The sequence below is a fragment of the Phocoena sinus genome, chromosome 16 (genome assembly GCF_008692025.1).
Source record: "Phocoena sinus isolate mPhoSin1 chromosome 16, mPhoSin1.pri, whole genome shotgun sequence".
NCBI classification, from domain to species: domain Eukaryota; kingdom Metazoa; phylum Chordata; class Mammalia; order Artiodactyla; family Phocoenidae; genus Phocoena; species Phocoena sinus.
The window spans coordinates 16510330-16534779 of NC_045778.1; the positions used below are offsets into that span (position 1 = coordinate 16510330).

Genomic DNA, 24450 nt, shown 5'->3' on the forward strand with positions numbered 1-24450 from the left:
GATTCTGCCTTGCTGCTAAAAGTTGTGGGTGTAGGACTTCCCTCGTGGCGCAGGGGTTGAGAATCTGCCTGCCAATGCAGGGGACACGGGTTCGAGCCCTGGTCCGGGAAGATCCCACATACCACAGAGCAGCTAAGTCCGTGAGCCCCCACTACTGAAGCCGCATGCCCTATAGCCTGTGCTCCGCAGCAAGAGAAGCCACTGCAATGAGAAGCCCGTGCACCGCAACGAAGAATAGCCCTCGCTCGCCGCAACTAGAGAAAGCCCACGCACAGCAATGAAAACCCGATGCCGCCAAAAATAAATTAATTAATTAACAATAAAAAAAAAAAACTTGTGGGTATAGAGGGTGCAGTCAGAAAAATGCCAACAGGGACACTAACATATCTTGAAAGAAATATGATTACTGGGGAAGAAAATGCACACAAAATTCTTATTTTCTATTAATGTTTCAAATTTTATTATTATTTTTTTAAAGATGTAACCTAAAGGTAGAAGCTATCCTGAGTGGCAGTTATTGGTTGTCATAAGAGGAAGGTTCTCATCAGATGGCACTGGGATCCAAGGTAACCAGCATGTGTTTAGCAGGGACTGGAAGTGATAAGGATAGAAAAGCATCTGTGTTTAGAATGCTCCAATGAGCAATCAGCAGTCTCCTGAGATGACCCTTTCCTGTTGCTAGGCACTCATTTCTGTTTCTAGAGTGGGTGGCAACATTATGTAATGCTGAACCACATTTCCATCCTCTTTATATATCTTTGGGGGAAGAATTAGAGCTTCCTAGTGTTTTATTTTATACTATTAAATTTTTAGGATTGAATAGAAATTGACATTGTTCAAATTTGGCCTGAAACTTGAATGGCTCTACACTTCAAGGAAAAAAAAAATCTACCTCTGAACTTGAGATTACAATTTTAAGAAAAGATCTTTTACCATAAGCATCAAATAATGTTAGGAACTCTCATGTATAAGCAGTAGTTTAGGTGACTGATTTACATAATTCACATCAGATATAGGCAACTCCCATATCTCAACTTATGTCATCTGGCCCCAGAAGTGCCTCGTAAGAGACTGATTTCCTTTCTTCTTATAGACTGTTCTGATTGTCCTCTTTAGAACAAAGCCTCTGAAAATTTAGAGAGCAATTTAGAGTGTCATTTTCAGTGGTCTGGTGGACAAAAATATAACTGTGATGGGCCCTCCCATTGAGAACAAGAAAAATGCTAGATAAAATATTTATTTAATAACATTTTAAAATATACCATTGATGAAAGCTATTTAGACCATGCATATTCTTATAAATAAAATACTGGATGACAACATGATCAATCAAAAACTTTATAACCATTCAAGATTATGTAAAGAAAATACTACCATTATATGTAATGGCTGGGGATTGGAAATGTTCGAAGGTGATCTCCTCTAAGAATCAAAATAAATGCCTTCTAGGTTATTTTTTTTAAATATACCACTGAACTGACTAGGAAGTACAGTTTGCTCGGAGGCCAAAAGCCTAGCAAGGTAAAGCGAGCACTAAGGTTAGCTTTCACTTACAGGCATTTCCTGAAACCTAATGACCTTAAGTTTTTGGTTTTCCTGTTTTCATGAGGCATGATGAGACAGGAAACAACACCAAGGGTCTATCCAGTATAGGCAGTCTAGTAGCATAAAGCTAGAAACCAGAGAACCAAAGAACTAGGTCTCATTCATTCTGTAGAAGGAAAAACAGAGAGAAAGGGAGAAATGGAACAGGTAGGACAAATACAAATAAGATGTTACATTTAAACCTAAATGTATCAGAATAGCAATAAACATAAATGGACTGACAATTCTAGTTAAAGACAGATTTTAGACAGCATAACAAAACAAATCTCGTTACATATTTTCAAGAGGATGTATTTAAGCAAAAACGTACTGAACTACAAGAAGAAATGGATGAATCCATAGTTACGGTAGGAATTTAGCCTAAAATATTTTCAATATTTTTGTCTTCAGTTCCTACTGTTTATCTTTTACTCTTTTCACTAGGAGTATGTTAGCTAATCCAGTTGTTAGATGTTCCAGTTTTCTACATAATTGCAGTCTTTTATATAAATGAAACGTAACCTTTTGAGAAACAAAGAATTTAATGAAAATACTTCTAAAATGGGTTTTATTCTTTCCTACCTTCTTTGTAGAAGTATTTCACTGCTTTTTATTGAACAATGTTAATACTACAGAAAATTTAAGAGTATAATGAACACTATTTACCCTTCACCTAGAAGCACCTGTTGTTAACAATTTGTCACAGTTGATTTCTCTCTCTCTCTGTATACACATATGCACATACTGCAATAACAACAGCTTTTTTTTTACCCTTGACTTTCCTGAACCTTTTAAAAGTAAGTTGCTTCACCAAATGGTACTAAACAATTAGATGTCCTTGTGCAAAAAAAAAAAAGCTAAACGAAGACTACATTTTTCACCAAAATGACCTTAAAATGGATCAAAGACCAAAATACAAAACTCCTAAAAAATATATATATATATATATATATATATATATATATATATATATATATATATGAGAAACTTTAGATGACCTTGGATTTGGTGATGAATTTTTAGGTACAATGCCAAAAGCATGGTCCATGAAAGAAAAAAAAAATTCATAAATTGGACTAAAAATCTTCTGCTCTGTGAATGCTGTTAAAAGAATGAAAAGACAACTCACAGACTAAGAGAAAAATATATGCAAGGAACTCTTAAAACTCAACAATAACAACCCAAATAAATGGGCAGAAGAACTGAACAGATACCACCCCAGGAGAATATATAGATGGCAGATGCACATATGGAAAGATGCACTACATCCCACATGTCATTATTAGGAAATGCAAATTAAAACAGTGAGATACCACTATGCACCTCTTGGTACCTTTAAATATCTAAAATCAAAACCTGACAATATCATTTGCTGGAGAGGATACAAAACAGCAAGAACTGCTGATGGGAATGCAAAATGGTACAGACACTTTGGAAGGCAGTTTGACTATTGCAAACCTGAACATAGTCTTACCATAAGATCTAGCAATTGTGCTTCTATATATTTATGCCACTGAATTGAAAACTGAAGTCCACACAAAAACGTACATGCAAATGTTCATAGAACGTTCGTATCAGACCAAGTGCTGGAAGCAACCAAGATGTCCTTTACTAGGGTAAACAAACTGGTACATCCGTACAAACACTGTACAGTGATTGAAAGGAATGAGCTATCAGGCCACACAAAGACATGGATGAAACTTAAATGCATATTACTAAATGAAAGAGGCAAGTCTGAAAAACAAAATACTACATAATTCCATCTGTATGACATTCTGAAAAAGGCAAAACTATAGAGATTTTTAAACAGCAGTTGTTGCGAGGGGTTGGAGGTGTTAGGTAAATCGCAAGGGTTTTTTATAGGGTAGTATCTGTATGATTCTATAATGGTGGATATATGACATTATGCACTTGTCAAAACCCATACAATTTTACAGCACCAAGAGTGAAATTATTTATTTATTTATTTATATTTATTTATTTTTGGCTGCATTGGGTCTTCGTTGCGGTGTGCAGGCTTTTCATTGCGTTGGCTTCTCTTGTTGCAGAGCACGGGCTTTAGGTGCGTGGGATTCAGTAGTTGTGGCACACGGGCTCAGTAGTCGTGGCACACAGGCTTTGTTGCTCCGTGGCATGTGGGATCTTCCCGGACCAGGGCTCGAACCCCTGTACCCTGCATTGGCAGGCGGATTCTTAACCACTGCCCCACCAGGGAACCCCAAGATGAATCTTAATATATGCAAATTTTTAAAAAGCATTTACGAGGTTGAGGGTTACAGGATGGGATGTAGAACGTGACAGCACAATCTAACTATATTACAAACATATTAAACAATCTTGTTGAAGGGAGTATAGGAAAAAGGGGGCCTATTTAAGTAACTTTGGGAATTACTGGGAGCTGTATGACTGAAGTAAAAAAGAACTGTATATAGCTCTGTACTCTACTTGATAAAGTTGTATCCCATGAAGGTATGGGTTAACAGTTCTGAAATCACTATACATGTATACTAGAATCAAACAACTAAGTAAATGTTTCTCACTGTTGGAATGGCAGTTACCCATAAGCAAGGAGAGGAAGCTAAATGATCCATGTGGAAAAGAAGAAAGACGAGGGAGGGAGGCATTGCAAGAAGCACACACTCCAAGACAAGTAAAAGTACAAGAGGCATATTGAGGAAACCATGTTGGAACAGATGGTTTATATAAGGCAGTGGTTTTCAAATTACACTCTGATGAGCCCCCACATAGGCTGGTTGGCAAGAGGGCGAAGAGACATTGAAGTCTTTAAGCAAGGTAGTACAGCAGGTGTATTAGGAAGACTGACCTGACAGTGGAGCCAGAGGCTCTGCTGGGAAACTATTCAGTAAATCGATTGAGATGGCATGAACCTAAATGTGTCATCAGCCACTGGTTTGAAAATAAAAGAGGAGGATGAACGTGTGGATGCTCACCAAGGAAAAGCCAGCAGGACTGGGTTACAGATGGATGCATGTTGTAGCAGGGGGAAGAGGCGTCAAAGATCAATACAGTGATAGAGATGGGTAAAGGGATTGGAAGGTATAGAGCTTACAATTATAAGTAAGTCATAGGATGTAATACACAGCATGGTGACATAGTTATATAACACTGTGCTGCATATTTGAAAACTGTTAAGAGAGTAGGTCTTAAAAGTAGGTCTTAAGGGCTTCCCTGTTGGCGCAGTGGTTGACAGTCCGCCTGCCGATGCAGGGGACGTGGGTTCGTGCCCTGGTCCAGGAAGATCCCACATGCCGCAGAGCGGCTGGGCCCGTGAGCCATGGCCGCTGAGCCTGCGCGTCCGGAGCCTGTGCTCTGCAATGGGAGAGGCCACAACAGTGAGAGGCCCGCGTACAAAAAAAAAAAAAAAAAAAAAAGTAGGGCTTAAAAGTTACCACAGAAAATTTTTCTAACTATGTATGGTGACAGATGTTAACTAAGATTTACTGTGGTGATCATTTTGCAGTATATACAAATATCAAATCATGTTGTATCAATACATTTGAAACTAATACAATGTTGTATGTCATTTTTACATCAATTAAAAATAGAAATAAAGGGGAAGAATTAAGCATTTTTTTTAAAACGAAAGAAAAGAAATACTAACTTGCTGCCACACATGGACAGACCAAGTGAGCTGAACCACTTCAGACTGGCAATATAACAGGACTTCTTCATGGCAACTTAGTGCAAAATGTCCTGTAAGGTCTTCAGTTTTACAAAAGATAATCATCATAATTATAATTTATGAACAAAACAGGCATTTTTAAAGCATTAAAAAAAGAATCATATTGAATTTAAATCCAGCAGTACTAGATTATATTGGAATATGGAAAATAATGTTGATTGTGTCCAAATTCTCAAGGGAAATAAAAAGTAGATTGAAATGACTAACTTGAATATGTAAACTATAACTGTGGTGGCTAACTTTAGTATTATACCTTAAATTGGCAGTGAGGATGAACACATAGCAGACCTGAGAGTTGTATTCTTGTTTATACCTCAGTTCCTAAGGTTAATTGCTTTCTTAGAAATCACTAACCTGGAAAGCCTCTGTGCCTTGAGGGGTACATGTGTTGAAAAGCCCTAGGCTCTGTGGCACAGCTAAAAATCTCATCCAGAGTTTGGGTATTGGCTTCTGGTGAAATAGCATTCACAGGGTAGTATCGTTAAGGCAGAGAGTTAATGATGCGGCTTTCAGTTGGTGAGGATGAAATCCCCAGCAGGAGAAGACTTGGTATTCCTCTGACCTGATGACATGAGGCCCAAACCCAGGGTTCAGCTCTGTAAAAGATAAGAAAGTCACCAGGGATTTACAGCCCATTGCCCCCTCAAATAAAACAGACTATAAATGCATTAAAAATATAGAGAGAGGGACTCCCCTGGTGGTGCAGTGGTTAGGAATCCACCTGCCAGTGCAGGGGACACGGGTTCAAGCCCTGGTCCGGGAGGATCCCATGTGCCGTGGAGCAACTAAGCCCATGCGCCACAACTACTGAGCCTGCGCTCTAGAGCCTGTCAGCCACAACTACTGAGCCCACGTGCCACAACTACTGAAGCCCACGCACCTAGAGCCTGTGCTCTGCAACAAGAGAAGCCACTGCAATGAGAGGCCCGTGCACCACAACGAAGAGTATCCCTGCTCTCCTCAACTAGAGAAAGCCTGCGTGCAGCAACGAAGACCCAATGCAGCCAAAAATAAATACATAAATAAATAAATTTTTTAAAAAAGATAAAATCTTTACAAAAGATAGAGATACAAATATTTACTTGCTCTCAGCATAAGAAAGGTTTATCTAATATAAGTGCAAACATTTAATATCAAGGTGTACAAATATACAACATATTCATATTAGCAGAATTCACAAACAAAATTGCTATTAGTTAATATACAAAATAGACCAAAAAAAGGCCTGGAATCAACAATACTCCAATAGTAATGAGCACACCTAACACCTATATCTTGGTTTCAAATACATTCTCCAGTAAAAGATACCAGCGCTCCTTGGGGAAATAGCTGACTTTAGGAATGAGACAAGAAGTATACAGTATGAGCCTGGTCCATCTTTTAGTGCCACAATATAACAAAGTGCTCGAAAAACATACAAATAAAAACAATGATGGGGTTATATCAGAGGGACCCAAGAGCCAACTGGAAGAGATCCCAATGACCAAATCTAGAAAAATTTGAGCAACAAAATAAAGTACTATTGTGTTAGAACCCAAAATGTATAATATCCATGAGTCCATAATGATATAATGGTTTAATAAATCAATGAATGGAAGAGAAGAGAAAAATCTCCCATGCAGAAGAATTGCAAGTAATTTATGTAAATACTCTGCCCTCATGGAGGTGGAGCATATAACTTGCCACTCCTTAAGCAGAGGCTGTATATAGTCACTTCCTTCCAAGAGGTGTGGTATGGGAAGCAGGACAGTGTTTTGGTGGGGACTGTTTAGTAACTTTACCTGATAACTACTACTACAGCCAAGTGATCAAAGTTAACATCATCAGTGATAAGTTATCAGTGATAAGGGTATGTCGTATGTACCCTTGATATGTCATGAAAATGATACATCGTCTTTGTGATGTTCCTCCCAAAAACGCTTACCCTAATCTAACCCTGACAAAAACATAAGACAAATACAAATTGAGGGACATTATAAAAAATACTTGACTAGTAATCTTCAAAACTATCAAGTCATCAAAAATAAAGTTTGAGAAACTTTTTGAGGAGCTTGGGGAGACATGGTGATTAAATGTCATGTCACAAATGAAGTGGAATCCCAGATGGTATCCTAGCATAGATACATGTAAAAACTAAGCAAATCTGAATAAAATAGGGACTTTAATTAATTCTGATGTATTGTTAATGGTTCATTAATGGTGCAAACGTACCATAGTATTGTAAGATTTTTTTTTTTTGCGGTATGTGGGCCTCTCACTGTTGCGGCCTCTCCCGTTGCGGAACACAGGCTCCGGACACGCAGGCTCAGCGGCCATGGCCCACGGGCCCAGTCCCTCCGCGGCACGTGGGATCCTCCCAGACCGGGGCACGAACCCGTGTCCCCTGCATCGGCAGGCGGACTCTCAACCACTGCGCCACCAGGGAAGCCCTGTATCTTTTTTTTTATGGAGCAAAAAGCCACAGCTTCGGAATTGGTGGATTCTGTATCACTTCAAAGGAGTGGGAGTAGGATCATCCAGAACTGCGTTTCTGCAACAATGAGTGGTGTTTCCTAAGAGCCCAAGGGCTTGCTAGTGCCAAACAGTCAGCGTGCTGGTTCCCTGCTGTAATTACTGATGTCAGAATTAAATTAGGTGGCGGTATAGTTCTTGTGGCACATGTTTGCTTTCCTTTTCTGTTAATGAGTTGCCCAAGACAGCATAAAGTTCCCTCCTCTCTGGTTTTCTTGTACAAAGAAACTACTTAGACATTCTCTGATCAGCTAACCACCTCAAGACAACAGAGAATATCTTTAAATGCTTTTACAATGCTTAATTTTTATGTTCTGGTTGTTATTTTTGTAATTTCTGTTATTGATTATTTGCTCTACAAAATAAGAAGACCAAACCTCATTAATCAAAGAGTAACATGCAGAGTGCCTATGAAAAGAGGGAGCATTCTCAACAGTAAAGAGGAAGATTATTCTAGCTCTAGGGAGTGGCATGAGGAAAAATTACTTAGTTGGAGATAATAGAAGTATTAGAAAGATGTGAACAAATGAAATGAAGGAAGTGGTTTAAGAAATATGAAAATAGACTGCTTTGATTTCCAGATCATCACAAATTTAGTTATAATTAAAAGCAATGGGGTGGGGGGGACTTCCCTGGTGGCGAAGTGGATAAGTCTCCGCACTCCCAATGTGGGGGCCCAGGTTTTATCCGTGGTCAGGGAACTAGATCCCGCACGAATGCCGCAACTAAGAGTTCACATGCCACAACTAAGGAGCCCACGAGCCGTAACTAAGGAGCCTACCTGCTGCAACTAACACCCAGTGCAACCAAATAAATAAATAAATAAATAAACAAATAAAGCAATGGGGAGTTCAGTGTTGTATCCTTAGAGCTAGAATATACAGTGCCTGGCACAAAGTATGCCATCAGTGATACCTGTTTCTGTATATTGGAGAGAAATTAACAGATTATTTGAAAGCAAAATATTAAATTCACTTTAGATTGGTTGGAGCCCAATAGAGTTGTTATGCTCATTTGTGAGCGGACTACAGAGGATCGTAGTATGGGCTGCACAGTAAATATGAATGCCCAGTGGGAGGACTTGGCAGAAATTTTAGATCTGAGTTCAATTCAGGGAATTTCACTTCGAGATCAGGCTAGAACCCATGTTTATGGCTTTTCTTACTCATCTCCTACTTGTTTGTATAGAGGCATGAACTTTAAGAGAGGAAGTTTTCTCAACATACTCAGAAGTGGTTTGTATGTGATTTTTCTTCACCAGCAGCTTTTTTAAACTTTAGATTACAACTGAACTCTCCTTATCTTTAATGTCGATGGGGCTAAAGCTGAGTTTGGGTTTTAACAGATCCTGTGCTTAAGGGGCTAAATAAAGAAAACAGTTCCTCTGAATTAAGAGTTGTTCAGGAGTCAGGGGTTGGTCAGATGATATGAGTAATTCTTAATCACGCCAAGTATAGCCACCTAACCAGTTTGATAGGAATGGAGAGCATGTGAATGTTGATTAAACATGTCAATACTCCTCTATGTAGACTTTGTACACAATCAAAAATTGGGTCTCATATTTCTCCAAAGAAGGCATACAGATGCCCAACAGCACATGAAAAGATGCTCAACATCGCTATTAGAGAAGTGCAAATCAGAACTACAATGAGGTATTACCTCACACTGGTCAGAATGGCCATCATTAAAATGTCTACAAATAATAAATGCTGGAGAGAGTGTGGAGAAAGGGAACCCTCCTACACTGTGGGTGGGAATGTAAATTGGTGCAGTCACTATGGAGAACAGTGTGGAGTTTCCTTAGAAAACTAGAAATAGAATTACCATATGATCCAGCAGTCTTACTCCTGGGCATATATCCAGACAAACCTATAATTCAAAAAGATGCATGCACCCCTTTGTTCATGGCAGCAGTATTTACAATAGTCAAGACATGGAAGCAAACCTACATGTCCATGGACAGAGGAATGGATAAAGAAGATGTGGTACATATGTGCAATGGAATACTACTCAGCCATAAAAAAGAATGACATAATGCCATTTGCAGCAGTGTGGATGAACCTACAGATTATCATACTGAGTGTAGTAAATCAGACAGAGAAAGACAAATATGTTATCACATATGTGGAATCTAAAATATGACACAAATGAACTTACTTACAAAACAGAAACAGACTCACAGACATAGAAAACAAATCTGTGGTTACCAAAGGAATTGGGGCAGGGAGATAAATTAGGAGTTTGGGATTAGCAAATACAAACTACTGTATATAAAGCAGATAAACAAGGTCCTACTATATAGCACAGGGAACTATATTCAGTATCCTGTAATAAACCATAATTGAAAAGAATATAGAAAATATATATATATATAATTATGTATATTAAAATTTTGAATTACTTTGCTGTACACCAGAAACTAACACACTATAAATCAGCTATACTTCAATTAAAAAAACTTTAGAAAATGGGTCTCAGATATCTTTTTTTTATATATGATGGGTCACAGTTCACAGTTACTTAGATAACTTCTGAATGTTGACTTCATTCAACTACTAACATTGCAGATGTTTGCTATGAGTTACACGTTGTATAAATTACAAAGTGTTTTTGGTATAGAGCAAAGAGCACAGGTTTTGAAATTAGAAGTTCTATGTTTATTTTGTTTTGCCTTTGACACTAGTGGGTGCTTAATTCATAAGATTGTTAGTCTCTGAGCCTTATCTGTTGAGATAGAGCAATAATATCTACCCCACGTATGAATTTCTTATTTGTAGTGACAATCAGAATGGAAAAATTACACCTGGTAAACTGGGGAATGCTGTAGATTTGGGGGACCTTTGTCTTCTTTTAGTCATGTATGGCATTCTGTAGAACCCTGTCCACAGGATGCCTAGTTCCTTGAAGGCCTCAAAAGTTGGTGGTTCTATAGCATATTCTGTATTGAGTTGAGCATTATTATTATTATTTTTTTTTTAGATGTTGGGGGTAGGAGTTTATTAATTTGTTTATTTATTTTTGCTGTGTTGGGTCTTCGTTTCTGTGCAAGGGCTACCTCTAGTTGTGGCAAGCAGGGGCCACTCTTCATCGCGATGCACGGGCCTCTCACTATCGCGGCCTCTCTTGTTGCGGATCACAGGCTCCAGACGCGCAGGCTCAGTAGTTGTGGCTCACGGGCCTAGTTGCTCCGCGGCATGTGGGATCCTCCCAGACTAGGGCTCGAACCCGTGTCCCCTGCATTAGCAGGCAGATTCTCAACCACTGCGCCACCAGGGAAGCCCCGAGTTGAACATTATTTTTAAACATTTTTCTTTGGTCTGGGCCTACCACATAGTAGGCCCTGGTGGTTGGGGGGTGAGGTGGTGGCTAGGGGAAAGAGTAAGAGGATGATGAAATACTAGTCTGATTTACTGTGAATTGATTTATTTCCCCTTAGTTTTATCTTTAGCTTTCCTTTTAGAGTAGAAATTAGAAGCTCTGAAGTAAAATTAGAAGTTTAGCTCTGACAACATGAAAATTCCAAGCTTTATAGCTCTTGATGACTATAATTAAAACATGTATAAAATCTTTCAAAGGAATTTTTTACTGTGCTTTTCTCTCCTTGGCAGTTTTAAACCTGTATCACTGGTTAAAGAATTCAGGATTTGGGTTTTTCCTCATGGGTTTGACTTTTTCCTCGTGATTGTAATTTTCATACTTTTCTTTAAAGCCACCTAACTTGTTTTACTAAATGGGAATTCTCTACTAGTAGAGATTCTTAACAACAAATCTTTTCTTGAAATCTGTATAAGACAAAAGTTACATATTATTTTCAGTAATCATGTATGAACTTTTGCTACATGATGGCTGCTTAAACAGTGGCATAATGATTCATTTAGAAAGAATATACACAGATACATGGGTTATCACCAGACCTTGTACCAGTTGTAATCATTTAGCCTTAAACAGGCACAAATTTATTATTTTCAAAGATTTATTAATTTTTGCCACTTTACTCTGTACAACTCTTTTCCCTTATGATCTCTTACATCTATTTTAGAATTTAAGTAAAGACAGAGTTTGACAAAAGTCAAGATAACCTATAGTCACATTACTTCTAAAAATACAGTTAGAGCTTAGCATATGGACAACATTTGCTTACTCATAATCAGTTTTAATCCAAGACTAAAGTAACCTAATGTTGTCACACCTTAGTTTGTTGAAGACGCAGAATTCAGAAATTCAAATTCTTGGGCCCCACTTCCAAAGATTCTCATTCCCAGTTGATTTCTATATACAGACAGATGTGCAAGCTTCTAAGCCATTTATAGAGGATGCTTTTCAAGTAGTTCTCAAGGGTTTAGGATTCCTCAGAGGATTCTACAATCATGGAAGCTAAATTCTCTAAGGACAACTTAATTGCATTTGTCTCTTATTTATTTGCATTCATCTCTTATTTTTTGATGATCCTAAGAAAGATTTCCTCTGGGGGGAGAATACTGCTTTGAAAAACTTCAGAAAACTACTGTTATACAATAGGATTTCTAGGATTCCCTAATATTTTATTTATTTATTTATTTATTTTATTTATTTATTTATTATTTTTTGGCTGCTTTGGGTCTTCGTTGCTGCACGCAGGCTTTCTCTAGTTGCGGAGAGCAGGGGCTACTCTTCGTTGAGGTGTGTGGGCTTCTCATTGTCGTGGCTTCTCCTGTTGTGTAGCACGGGCTCTAGACGTGCAGTCTTCAGTAGTTGTGGCATGCGGGCTCAGTAGTTGTGGCTCGCAGGCTGTAGAGTACAGGCTCAGTAGTTGTGGCGCATGGGGTTAGTTGCTCCCCAGGATGTAGGCTCTTCCCGGACCAGGGCTCGAACCCGTGTCCCTTGCATTGGCAGATGGATTCTTAACAACTGCACCACCAGGGAAGTCTGATTCCCTAATATTTAAGATTCTGCTTTTATTTTAAAAATTCACCAGAGTCTGTGTTAATATTAGAGACCTAATCTTCAAACAGAATTGGAACTATGATAAAGGGCAAAAAACCGTTTGCCCTCTTTCTCTTCATCTTGCATGAAGCCTTTTATAAACTTGATTGCCAGAATAGCCGGCCTTTTTGATTTCACTAAATTCTGTGAATTCTTTCTACATATAGTATTTCATTGTTCTCCTAATAGAAACATACTATAGTTTCCCTTGGCTAAAACACATATAGGCAGTGGTGTGCTGGGAATGCTTAATAACTGGGGCAAAGGGACTGATTCATATCATTTGCTAATTTCCATGATGTAAATACTCCCTACAATAATAGCCTATTTCAAGCTACCAGTGTGATGTCACCAAATGTGGAGCTGGGAGGAGACACACACAGAATGCTTAGTATTTCCACCATACAGATAGTGTGTAAATAACTTCAAGAGCATAGCAAAATGTAGTCAAAGTAGTTAGGAATAAAATAATTAGGAAATGAGGAGTTTGAGTATTTACTGTTTTGCTATTAATGTGTTTTATATATTTAAATTAGTTGATTGTAAGATATCCAAGAAATTGTTTCCATGCTTCTGTGGGGAAATAGATTGTTTCAAAATGGGAGAAGACTTTTACTTTGCATTTTCTACTTTATTCTATTTTTTAGATTACCTATGTTAAAAGTTTTAAGCAACAACAACAAAAACAGTATTTAAAAAGAAGCTCTCCAAAATATTTTCATGTGTGGCTAAGCTGGGGAACCAACAGTGGTTCTCAGTCACAGCTACCTACACTAAAAAATGCATTTCTTGGTTCTCTGGCACCATAGAGCTGAATTCTGTGCTTAATCGCAGTGCCCAGTGCATTTTAACTATTTGTTTATGCTCTGTTATGTTCTTTCAAATTACGTGAGAAATCATTTTCCAAATGTATATGTTAGAATGTAAAGAAAAATAAGAGAATTAAGACTAGGAAAAATAGCAATCAAAATATAAAATAAAAATCTGGTGAATACAAGTACTATATAAATATGCCAAACTTAAGGCCCATCATATTGAACAACAGATTTTGCCTATGAGCTTCCTGGCAATTAGTGGGGGCGGGGGGAAAGGAATAATATAATTCTTATCAGAAGGAAGGGCATCATTTTCTCAAAGAAAGCTAAGCATTGCATTGTACTGAATTCCAAAGTAAATCTCACACATGAAATTTCATATATAGGGATATCAGTATAATAAACAATGCCCTTAATACTATTCCCCTTGTATTTATAGCCATGGGTTTCACATGGCAGTTTCTTATAATATACTTCAAGAAAAAACAAGAATGTAATATTAAAAAACAACTCAGTTAAAATGAATTTTCCCCCAAAGAAGATAGGTACCATGTTTAGGAATATAATCTGGTAGTCGAGCTTGATCCAAATTTAGAGTGACACCGCCTACAGAAATAAAGGTTTAGAACAAGGATGGCAAAAAAAAAAAAAAAAAAAAAAAAAATAGGCAAATAAGTCCACTTAGCTTCCGTCCTTTGTTGTGAGCTTATGTTGGTGCTGTGTTGACAAGGATTCGGAGACCAGGGTCAGCAGAAAAGATTGCAGTGAGTGACTAGCAATTTCTCTCTTGGTCACAGGAACGAGTAGCAGAGAGACCTCTTCATGTTTGCCATCCTTAGCCAGGCTATTTTATGTACATTTCACTGGTCTTGGTCTTTAGTGTAAACTGGATTACAGACAGGTTGAGTTTGTTTTTACTCTTTGATGAGGGCCTGGAGAGTATTGTATTTTACGTTGCTCTTTGAGAGTGTACATGGTATCTATGTTCGTTGTGACTAATCCTAACGAGTCTGGTACATCTGTCTTTCATCATTCTGACTTTTCATCCTATGCTTTGTTTCTTTAATATTAGTTATCCCATTTTAGTTAATCTCTCGTCTCATTGAGTTTGTCCTTTAATGTAATAGAACACCATAATTAACTTTTTTTTGTTTGGGAGCATGATTCTGAATGCAGTGGAATGAGGAGAATTTGCTGAATGAGTAACACCAGGTGCCAATGAGCATGGTCACGTTACGTATTAGCATTATATAGTTTATTATCAGCAATAAGCTGTTTGTAACACTTCCTTTTAACAAACTACAATGTAAATTCTTTTCTATTATTAGAGCAGGAACTTGTAATCTAAAGACAATTTAGGGGGAATTAAAATAATTCTGAAATTAAATGTTAATATCATTAACTATAATATTTTGGGAAGTTTTTCTCTTTTCATAGCAATTTACACACTGCATGATTGTTCTAATCCACATATTACCTTAAAAACACAGTTCATCTGTTGGAAAAAATGCCTACTGACTCTCCTACTCTACTTCACCTGTTTGACTTTTTTTTTACCTTATTAAAGAAAATAGTCCTTAAATGGGTATTTTATATATTCCTTGTAAGAATATAAGATGATGTTACTTTTCTGAAGAGCAGTTTGGCAATATATATCAAAGATCTTCAAAATCTCAGCCCGTTTGACTTAGCTATTCCCCTTCTAGGATAATGTCATTGGGAAATAGTGATTTTTAAGGGTGGATCTTGGAGTGAGAGTGCCCGGCTTTGAATCTAGCCAATAAAGTTATAAGCTGTTATGGACACCGGATTAATTTCTTAACTTCTGTAAGGCTCAGTCGTTTTTTTGTTTTTTTTTTTTTAATGTATTTATTTATTATTTATTTATTTATTTTTGGCTGCATTGAGTCTTCGCTACTGCGCGCGGGCCCTCTCTAGTTGCGGCGAGTGGGGGCCACTCTTTGCTACAGTGTGGTGCGCGGGCCTCTCATCGCGGTGGCCCCTCCTGCTGCGGAGCACCGGCTCCAGGTGCGCAGGCTTCAGTAGTTGTGGCAGACGAGCTCAGTAGTTGTGGCTTGCGGGCTCCAGAGCGCAGGCTCAGCAGTTGTGGCACATGGGCCCAGTTGCTCCGCGGCATGTGGGATCCTCCCGGACCAGGGCCCGAACCTGTGTCCCCAGTGTTGGCAGGCAGACTCCTAACCACTGCGCCACCAGAGAAGCCCCAAGGCTCAGTCTTTTCATTGGTAAAACAGGTATGAAAATAGCACGTATCTCTAGGTGTTATTGTGAGAATTAAATGAAGTCATATACAGAAAGTGCTTAACATCCTGCTTAGTATAAAATGTTGATAAATAATTTCTGTTATTAGTAATCAGAGAAAGATTGTTCATCATAGCATTAATTAAAATAGTACACATACAGGAACGTATGATTTTCATTCATATGAAGGAATATTATACTATATAGTTGTTAAATGATGTTCTTAAAGAATATTTAAAGATATAAGAAAATGTTCATAATGTAACATTTAGTGGAAGGGCAGGACAAAAATCTATATGCTCTCAGATGTCAATTGATTGTTTTTAGTATTTTATAACATATTTATTAGAACATGTTTTTAAAATAGTCTTTAAAATGTTATATCTCAAAATAATGTTTTTAAATGATTATAGAAAAAACTTGAAAAGATAATACCAAAATGTTAAGACTGGATCACTGTTAAAGATTCTTAAAACTAGGTGATAGGGATAGGGGGATTTATTTTATTAATACTATACTATTTGTGTATAACTTCATTTTTCATAATGTTTTTTAAAAGAATGACAAGAATAATAGATAAAAAAGGAAGTTTAAATCCTTGGAATTAGTGCTTTGTAATTTGTTTAAATGTAAATTAATTCTTGATCAGTGTTGTTATTTAACTATTATTGATGCATTTCTAAGGTTTTCAAAGAATTTGAGTGATATCAGACTTGTGAAAAGTTTGATAAAAATTATAACAAATATACATAAATATATATTTGGAATAATCTTTACCAAAAAGAAAGATGGTTTATTCAATAATGGAATTACTTGTGATTTTTTTTATTTTTATTTTTTTTTTGCGGTACGCGGGCCTCTCACTGTTGTGCCCTCTGCCGCTGCAGGGCACAGGCTCCGGACGCGCAGGCCCAGCGGCCACGGCTCACGGGCCCAGCCGCTCCGTGGCATGTGGGATCCTCCCGGACCGGGGCACGAACCTGTGTCCCCTGCATCGGCAGGCGGACTCCCAACCACTGCGCCACTAGGGAAGCCCCTACTTGTGATTTTTATTGTCTTTTTTATACTTTTCTACATCTTACAAAAATTCTACAAGTTCTTTTTAAAATCTTAATCGGAAAAAGCGTTAATCAATTTTTTATGAAATGATGTTTAACTTTTATGCTTTAATGACATTAATTCTAGTATTGAAAGCACTTTTACTCGTTGCTTCTTAGACTTGCCTTTGAACATGATATAATTCTCTAAAACAATTTTGGTGAAGGATGGATTGTGTCGTACCATCTGTCCAGAAAATAGGTATTTCAAGTATTTTCCGTATATGAAAAATGATATAAGAACCGTCTTCACTACTACATTCCCATAAATTTTATTTCCTTTTTTAAATAGTGTTTTTCAACACAGCCAGTGTTCGTATAGGCAACTTTACCTTAGTGGGAGGGAAGGGTATTATGAGTATTTTGGCAAAGTTCTCGCGTCTGTAGGCAGAAATAAGACTAAGAGTAAATGAGTAGCTATTTCTTCCTACCTCTATAACTGAAATGATATTCAAATTTATAGGTCAGTTTTATTTGTAGAAAATACTCCCTTTATAAACCGTAAGTTTATCTTGTAGGTGGCCTTCTAAAATAAACTTTATTTGATTTTATACAGTGTGTGCTCATGCTTTGGCTTTATGCCTGACCTCCCAGGTTGCAAACATCTCCAGCAGAAGCCAATATTAAAGAAAATGAACCAAAAAATAACCTAGAAAATATTACAGATGTTAGTAATAAATTATCCAGTAATATTCACATTGGAGCCGTAATAAATTATAATATTAACAGTGGTGGTCCTTAAAAATTGTCCCACTATTCACTAAGACATTTAATCTTTCCATCGTTCCAAATGAAATACATTATTGTTTTCTACTCTTAACAGAAGTTAGGTGTTAGGGACGTTGTGTTTGTTCATTTGACTGTTTCTATTCAATACAGAGGTTAAAAAATAAAAGCAAAACACCTGTATGTATAGCATCAACTAGCACCAAACCTCACTATATGTGAGAAAATTATCTATTTTGGAAGTCGGTTGTATATACATTAAAAATTCAAATGATCTAAAATAGAGTATGCTAGGGACTTCCCCAGTAGCAGAGTGGTTAAGAGTCCGCCTGCCAATGCAGGGGACATGGGTTTGAGCCCTGGTCCAGGAAGATCCCTCATGCCGTGGAGCACCTAAGCCCGTGTGCCACAACTACTGAGCCTGTGCTCTGGAGCCCGCGAGCCACAACTACTGAGCCCGCGTGCCACAACTACTGAAGCCCACGCGCCTAGAGCCCGTGCTCCGCAACGAGAGAAGCCACTGCAATGAGAGGCCCATGCACCACAGCGAAGAGTAGCCCCCACTCGCTGCAACTAGAGAAAGCCTGCGTGCAGCAACGAAGACCCAGCGCAGCCAAAAATAAATAAATAAATATTTAAAAAAATAAAATAGAATATGCTAAAGGCAAAATGACTAATCCTGACAAATTCTACAATTCACAATAAAAGTAATTTAGAAGTCTGTGGAGGAGGGTGGGATCGTGAAGGAAAAAAGTGAATTAATTAAGCAAGAAAAAAATGGAAGAAGTGGAGGGGAGGCTAAGGAGGGAAGGAGGCATTGCAGGCAAAAGCACACACTGCAGGACTGAAGTAGAAATATCATACAGGAGGCATATTGAGGAAACCATGTTGAAACAGATGGTTTATGTAAGGCAGTGGTTTTCATAATAACTTCTGATGAGCCTCTACATGGGCTTGTTGGCAAAGGGGTGAAGAGGCCAGCTACTGAAGTCTTTAAGCAAGGTAGTAGAGTAGATCAATATTAGGAAGATTGATCTGACGCTGGAGCCAGAGGCTGTGTTGGGAAACCATTCAGTAAGTCAGATGAGATGGCAAGAGCCTAAATGTATCATTGGCCACTGATATGAAAATAAAAGAGGATGGATGTGTGGGTGCTCACCAAGGAAGAACCAACAGGACTGAGTTACAGATTGGATGGACGATGTAGCAGGGGAAGGAGGCGTCAAAGATCCATACACTGAGAGTGATGGAGAATCTCATGTTGAATTTAAATCCAGCGGTACTTGATTGCATGGGAATATGGAAGATAATATGTTGATTGTGTCCAAATTCTCAAGGGAAATACAAAGTGGATGGAAATGGCTAACTTGAATATGTAAACTATAACTGTGGTGGCTAACTTTGGGATTATACCTTAGGCCTGCAGTGAGGATGAACACATAGCAGACCTGAGAATTGTATTCTTGTTTACACCTCAGGTCCTAAGGTAAATCGCTTTCTTAGAAGTCACTAAGCTGGAGAGCCTCTGTGCCTTGTGGGGTGCCTGTGTTAAACTGAAAAGCCCTAGGCTCTGTGGCACAGCTAAAAATCTCATATCCAGAGTCTGGGTATTGGCTTCTGGTGAAATAGTATTCACAGGGTAGTATCGTTAGGTAAGGCGAGAATGTTTATCAAGTGGCTTCCAGGTGGTGAGGATAAAACCCGCAACAGGAGAAGACTTGGTATTCCTCTAACCTGGTTACACGAGCCCCAAACACAGGGTTCAGCTTTGTGAAGGATAAGAAAGTCACCAGGGATTTATAGCCCATCCCCCTCCCCCAAATAATCTGTAAGTAAACTAAAAAATCTCTCTTTATCTCTTATATAGAGATATAAATATTTACTTGCTCTCAGCGTAAGAATGCTTATTTAATATAAATGGAAACATTTATTTAATGTAAAAGTTCTTAAATATACAGTATGTGTTAAGGGCTGAATTATGTCCCCCTCACAAAACTTGTATGTTGAAGTCCTAACCTGCAGTATCTCAGAATGTGACTGTATTTGGAGATAAGATCTTTAAAGAGGCAGTTAAATTAAAATGAGGTATTTAGGGTGGGCCTGAATCCAATGTGATTGGTGTTCTTACAAGAAGAAGAGATTAGGACACACACATGGACCAAGGTATGACCACATGAGGACACAGTGAGAATGTGACCATCTGCAATCCAAGGAGGAAGGCCTCAGGAAGAAACCAAATTTGCCAACACCTTGACCTTGGACTTCCAGCCTCTAGAACTATGAGAAAATAAGTATCTGTTGTTTAAACCATCCAGTCTGTGATATTTCATTATGGCAGCCCTAGCAAACATAATACAGTATGTATTTCAGCAAACTTCATAAACAAAAATGAAAGATAACAATAACCTAGAAAAATATTGGCTAACATACAAAATAGACAAAGAAGGGCCTCAAATCAACAACACTGTAGTAACAATGAGCACACCTAGCACCCAGATCTGGGTCTTAAATACCATCATCCAATAAAAGGAACCGAGGCTTCTTGGAGGAGTGGCTGATTCTAGGAATGCGACCGGAAGTACACAGTATGAGCCTGGCACATTATGTGTAGTGCCAGAAAGTAACAAATTGCTAAAAAAAAAAAAAGAAAAAATCCCTCACAATTATGGAGGTATGTCAAAGGGACACAGGAACTAACCAAAAGATGTCGCAATGTTCAAAGCTTTTGAGCAACAAAATAAAGTATTATTGGATCAATATCCAAAGTGTAAAATAAACCTACGAGTCCATATTGACATAAATACATTATTGAATAAATAAATAACTGGAGAAGAATAGACAAATCTCCCGTGCAGAAGAATTCCAAATAATTTATATAGCTACTCCACTCTCAAGGAGGTAGAGGGCAACTCCCCACTCAAGCGTGCCCTGTGCATAGTGACTTTCTTCCAAAGACTACAGCATGGAGGTGGTGGGAGTAAGCTTAAAGTTACCAAATCTAACACACACTACCTCAGCCTGGTAGTCAAGGTTAACATCAACAGTGATAAGCGATACTAATAGTATGTGCCCTTAATATGATGAGATGGAACTTAGCCTCTGTGATCTTCCTCCCCCAAACCCACACCTCAGTCTAATCATGAGAAAAACATCAGACAAATGCCAGTCGAGTGGCTTCCTACAGCATAGTTGGCCCATATTCCTCAAAACTGTCAACATCAGGGACTTCCCTGGTGGCACAGCAGTTAAGACTCTGCGCTCCCAATGCAGCGGGCCTGGGTTCGATCCCTGGTCGGGGAACCAGATCCCACACGCACGCCTCAAATAAAAGTTTGCATGCCACAACTAAGGAGCCGGCGAGCCCCAACTAAAAGGAGGCCATCTGCTGCAACTAAGGAGCCTGCAAGCCGCAACTAAGGCCCAGCGCAACCTAATTAATTAATTAAAAGAAAACAAGAAACATATGGTATAAAAAAACCATCAAGATCATTTCCCGAGCAAAGTCTGAGAAACTTACAGCCAAGAGGACCTAAGGAGGCAAGACAACTAAATATAATATGCTACCCTGGCTGGGATCCTAGGTAAAAACTAAAGACATCTGAATAAAGTTTGAACTTTAGTTAATACTATATTAATAATGATTTATTAATTATGATAAATGTACCATACTGATGCAAGATGTTATTGATAGAAGTAACTCAGTGTAGGGTATTGGGAATTATCTATACCATCTTCCCAACTTTTCTATAAAAATAAAACTATGCTAAAATACTCTTTTTTAAAAATAGATTAAAGAAAGAAAAGTAGACAACAGAATATCATACACTCATGTATCAAAAACCCAGTGAAGGGCTTCCCTGGTGGCGCAGTGGTTGAGAGTCTGCCTGCCGATGCAGGGGACACGGGTTCGTGCCCCGGTCTGGGAGGATCCCACATGCCGCGGAGCGGCTGGGCCCGTGAGCCATGGCCGCTGGGCCTGCGCGTCCGGAGCCTGTCCTCCGCAACGGGAGGGGCCACAGCAGTGAGAGGCCCGCGTAACGCAAAAAAAAAAAAAAAAAAAAAAAAAAAAACCCAGTGAACACTTGAGAAAAACTCATACTTCCTGGTGCTCAGAAATGCACATTAGAACATATAAGGCAATTATTTTTCTCCTATTTAGCTGGCAAACATTTTTTAAATGATGATACACACGATTGGCAATGTATAGGAATGCAAAGTGGAACTACTTCTCTGGAGGGCATTTTTGGTAATAAGTAGAAATGTGTGTACTCTTTGAAGCAGCAATATCGCAACCAGGAAGTGTATATCAGTGTGCATAGAAATGTTTTTCACAGTATTATGTGCAATAGCAAAAATCTGGCAATTAACCAAAAGCCTATAAATATGGGACTGTTTAAATAAATTATGTGAATCTCAATGTGGAATGTAATGAAGGTATTAATACTGTAGACTAATATTTGAAGACAAAAAATTCCATGATGTTATGTGAAAATGCCAATTGTAAACCATATAAACTGTGTCATGCCATTTCTATATCTGACACACACACACACCCTCTTGGATCTGGAATTTGGTGAAATAATTGTAACAGAGAGCATTAAATTAAGTCCTATTAGTGATTGTCATTTTATGAATGCTTTGAGTTACTTTAGAATGGATAAAGATGGGGTGTGTGTGTATATATACATATACATACAATGGAATATTACTGAGCCATAAAAAAGAAGGAAATGATGCCATTTGCAGCAACATGGATGGACCTAGAGATTGTCATACTGAGTAAAGTAAGTCAGAGAAAGCCAAATATCATGTGATATCACATATATGTGGAATCTAAAAAAAAGGTACAAATGAATTTATCTACAAAACAGAAACAGGGTTATAAATGTAGAAAACAAACTTATGGTTACTGGGGGGTAAGGGGGGAGGAATAAAATGAGAGATTGGGATTGACATATACCCACTACTATATATAAAATAGATAACTAATAAGGACCTAGTGTACAGTACAGGGAATTCTACTCAATACTCTGAAATGACCTCTATGGGAAAAGAATCTAAAAAAGAGTGGATATATGTATATGTATAACTGATTCACTTCGCTGTACACCTGAAGTTAACACAACATTGTAAATCAACTATACTCCAATAAAAAAATATTTAAGTTATTTTAAGATATATTGTAATAAATGTATCAAGTATTGTTTCACAGCACTGTCATAATTAGAAATCAGTGCTTCTCAAACCAATGGAGTGAAGGGCCACTTTTTCCATTACCCCAAATTATGTGTGTGTGCATGCATGTTATATTTATGTTTTAGGTGTACTACACATGGATGAAAAGTAGGATTTGCATACAGTAAAGTGTTGCCTCTGGTTATTTCTGACTGGTAGCACTGGGGCAAATTTTATTCTTTTGGCAATTTTGTACATTTTCCAAATGTTCAAGGATCTACAGAATATTTTTTGTAATTAGTAAAAAAGATTTTAAATGGCAGTTTTTAAAAGTAAATCTTTTTTTCCCATGAAACTACCTAGAATATTGAAACCATCTTTTTGTTTAACAAAAATTGTATTTTTAGTTTGCTTTTCTGAGTGGATTTAGTTTATACACAAAGTTTTCATACACATTTACACTGTCATATGTTCTCCATGTACTTTCTACTTTTCTATTAGGTGAAATTTTCATGAGCTGTTAAAAGCATTATTATGTTTGATTAGTCCTCTTGTACTTTTTACTTTTAGGTTGGTGTTTGGAATGCTTTATCCTGCATATTATTCATACAAAGCTGTGAAAACAAAAAATGTGAAGGAGTATGTAAGTATAGTTTTGTGAGTGATCAATTCTAGTTGAATGTATCCATTATATACAATACTAGAAAAACTGCCATTATTTTAGAAACAGCTGGAATAATGTTTTGGGTTTAAAATGTGATATAAATGTAATAAAGTTAAGTCTTTTTTTAAAACTAATTTTGAATACAATTGCAAAGTGGAGTTTCAAAAATAGTTTGCTGTCAGTTGGCATTTAAATAAGTACGATCCCCAAATGAGTAATTGGATCTCTTATTCATTTAGACTTTAAGTCCCAGTAAAATAAGAGGTTGGTAAATTGTCTGTTTTTTAGTCTTGTAAATGGATAGGTACACCAAGAATATCTCTCTGGTCCCAAAACCTTTTTTCTTCCTTCGTAGTTGCTTTGTCCCTTTCTAATTGATTTAAATACATAGATACCTCATGACTACTGACAATTACAATCTTTTTTCTTCTTGAATCCTACTATATTTGCAACGATTTCCTCTTCAGTCATCAATGTTTCTTTTCTCTTTTACTTTCCTCTTCCCCATTCCTTAACTGTTTTTTTTTTAATTTCACTAATCTTTAAAATTTTCTTCCTTTCTTTATTATTCATTCATTTATTTACACATTTCTGTAAGTTCTCCCTCCCAATTTTATCCATAATGTTCAATGGTAAATGGGCTTCCCCACCTATAAATCCTGGCATAAGTTTACTATTTGTGATGAAGGGAATTTTCAGAGAATAGCAAAAGCATAGCTTATGAGTGGTTAAATCAACAGGGGTAAGCAGTCAACACTGAGAACTGCACATCAGTAGCTGTGGTTCTTTTTTTAATTGAGGTGACATTCAGGTAACATAAAACTAACCATTTCATAGTGAACAATTGGTGGCATTCACTACATTCACAATCTTGTGCAAACACTACTTCTATCTACTTCCAAAAGATTTTTCATCACTCCAAAATAAAACAACATACCCGTTAAGCAGTTACTT

At 37.6% G+C, this 24450-nt stretch overlaps 1 protein-coding gene across 2 annotated transcripts in view; it reads left to right on the forward strand.

Annotated features, from left to right (window-relative positions):
- Positions 1 to 24450, forward strand: part of REEP3 (receptor accessory protein 3) — a 100409-nt gene that overhangs the window by 24220 nt on the left and 51739 nt on the right. The window contains exon 2 of one of the 2 annotated variants that reach the window (XM_032607640.1): positions 23403 to 23475. The exons of the other annotated variant lie outside the window; for it this stretch is intronic. Coding sequence (XP_032463531.1) covers positions 23403 to 23475 — 73 coding nt within the window. The remainder of the gene's footprint in view (positions 1 to 23402; positions 23476 to 24450) is intronic. 2 annotated transcript variants of the gene reach the window in all.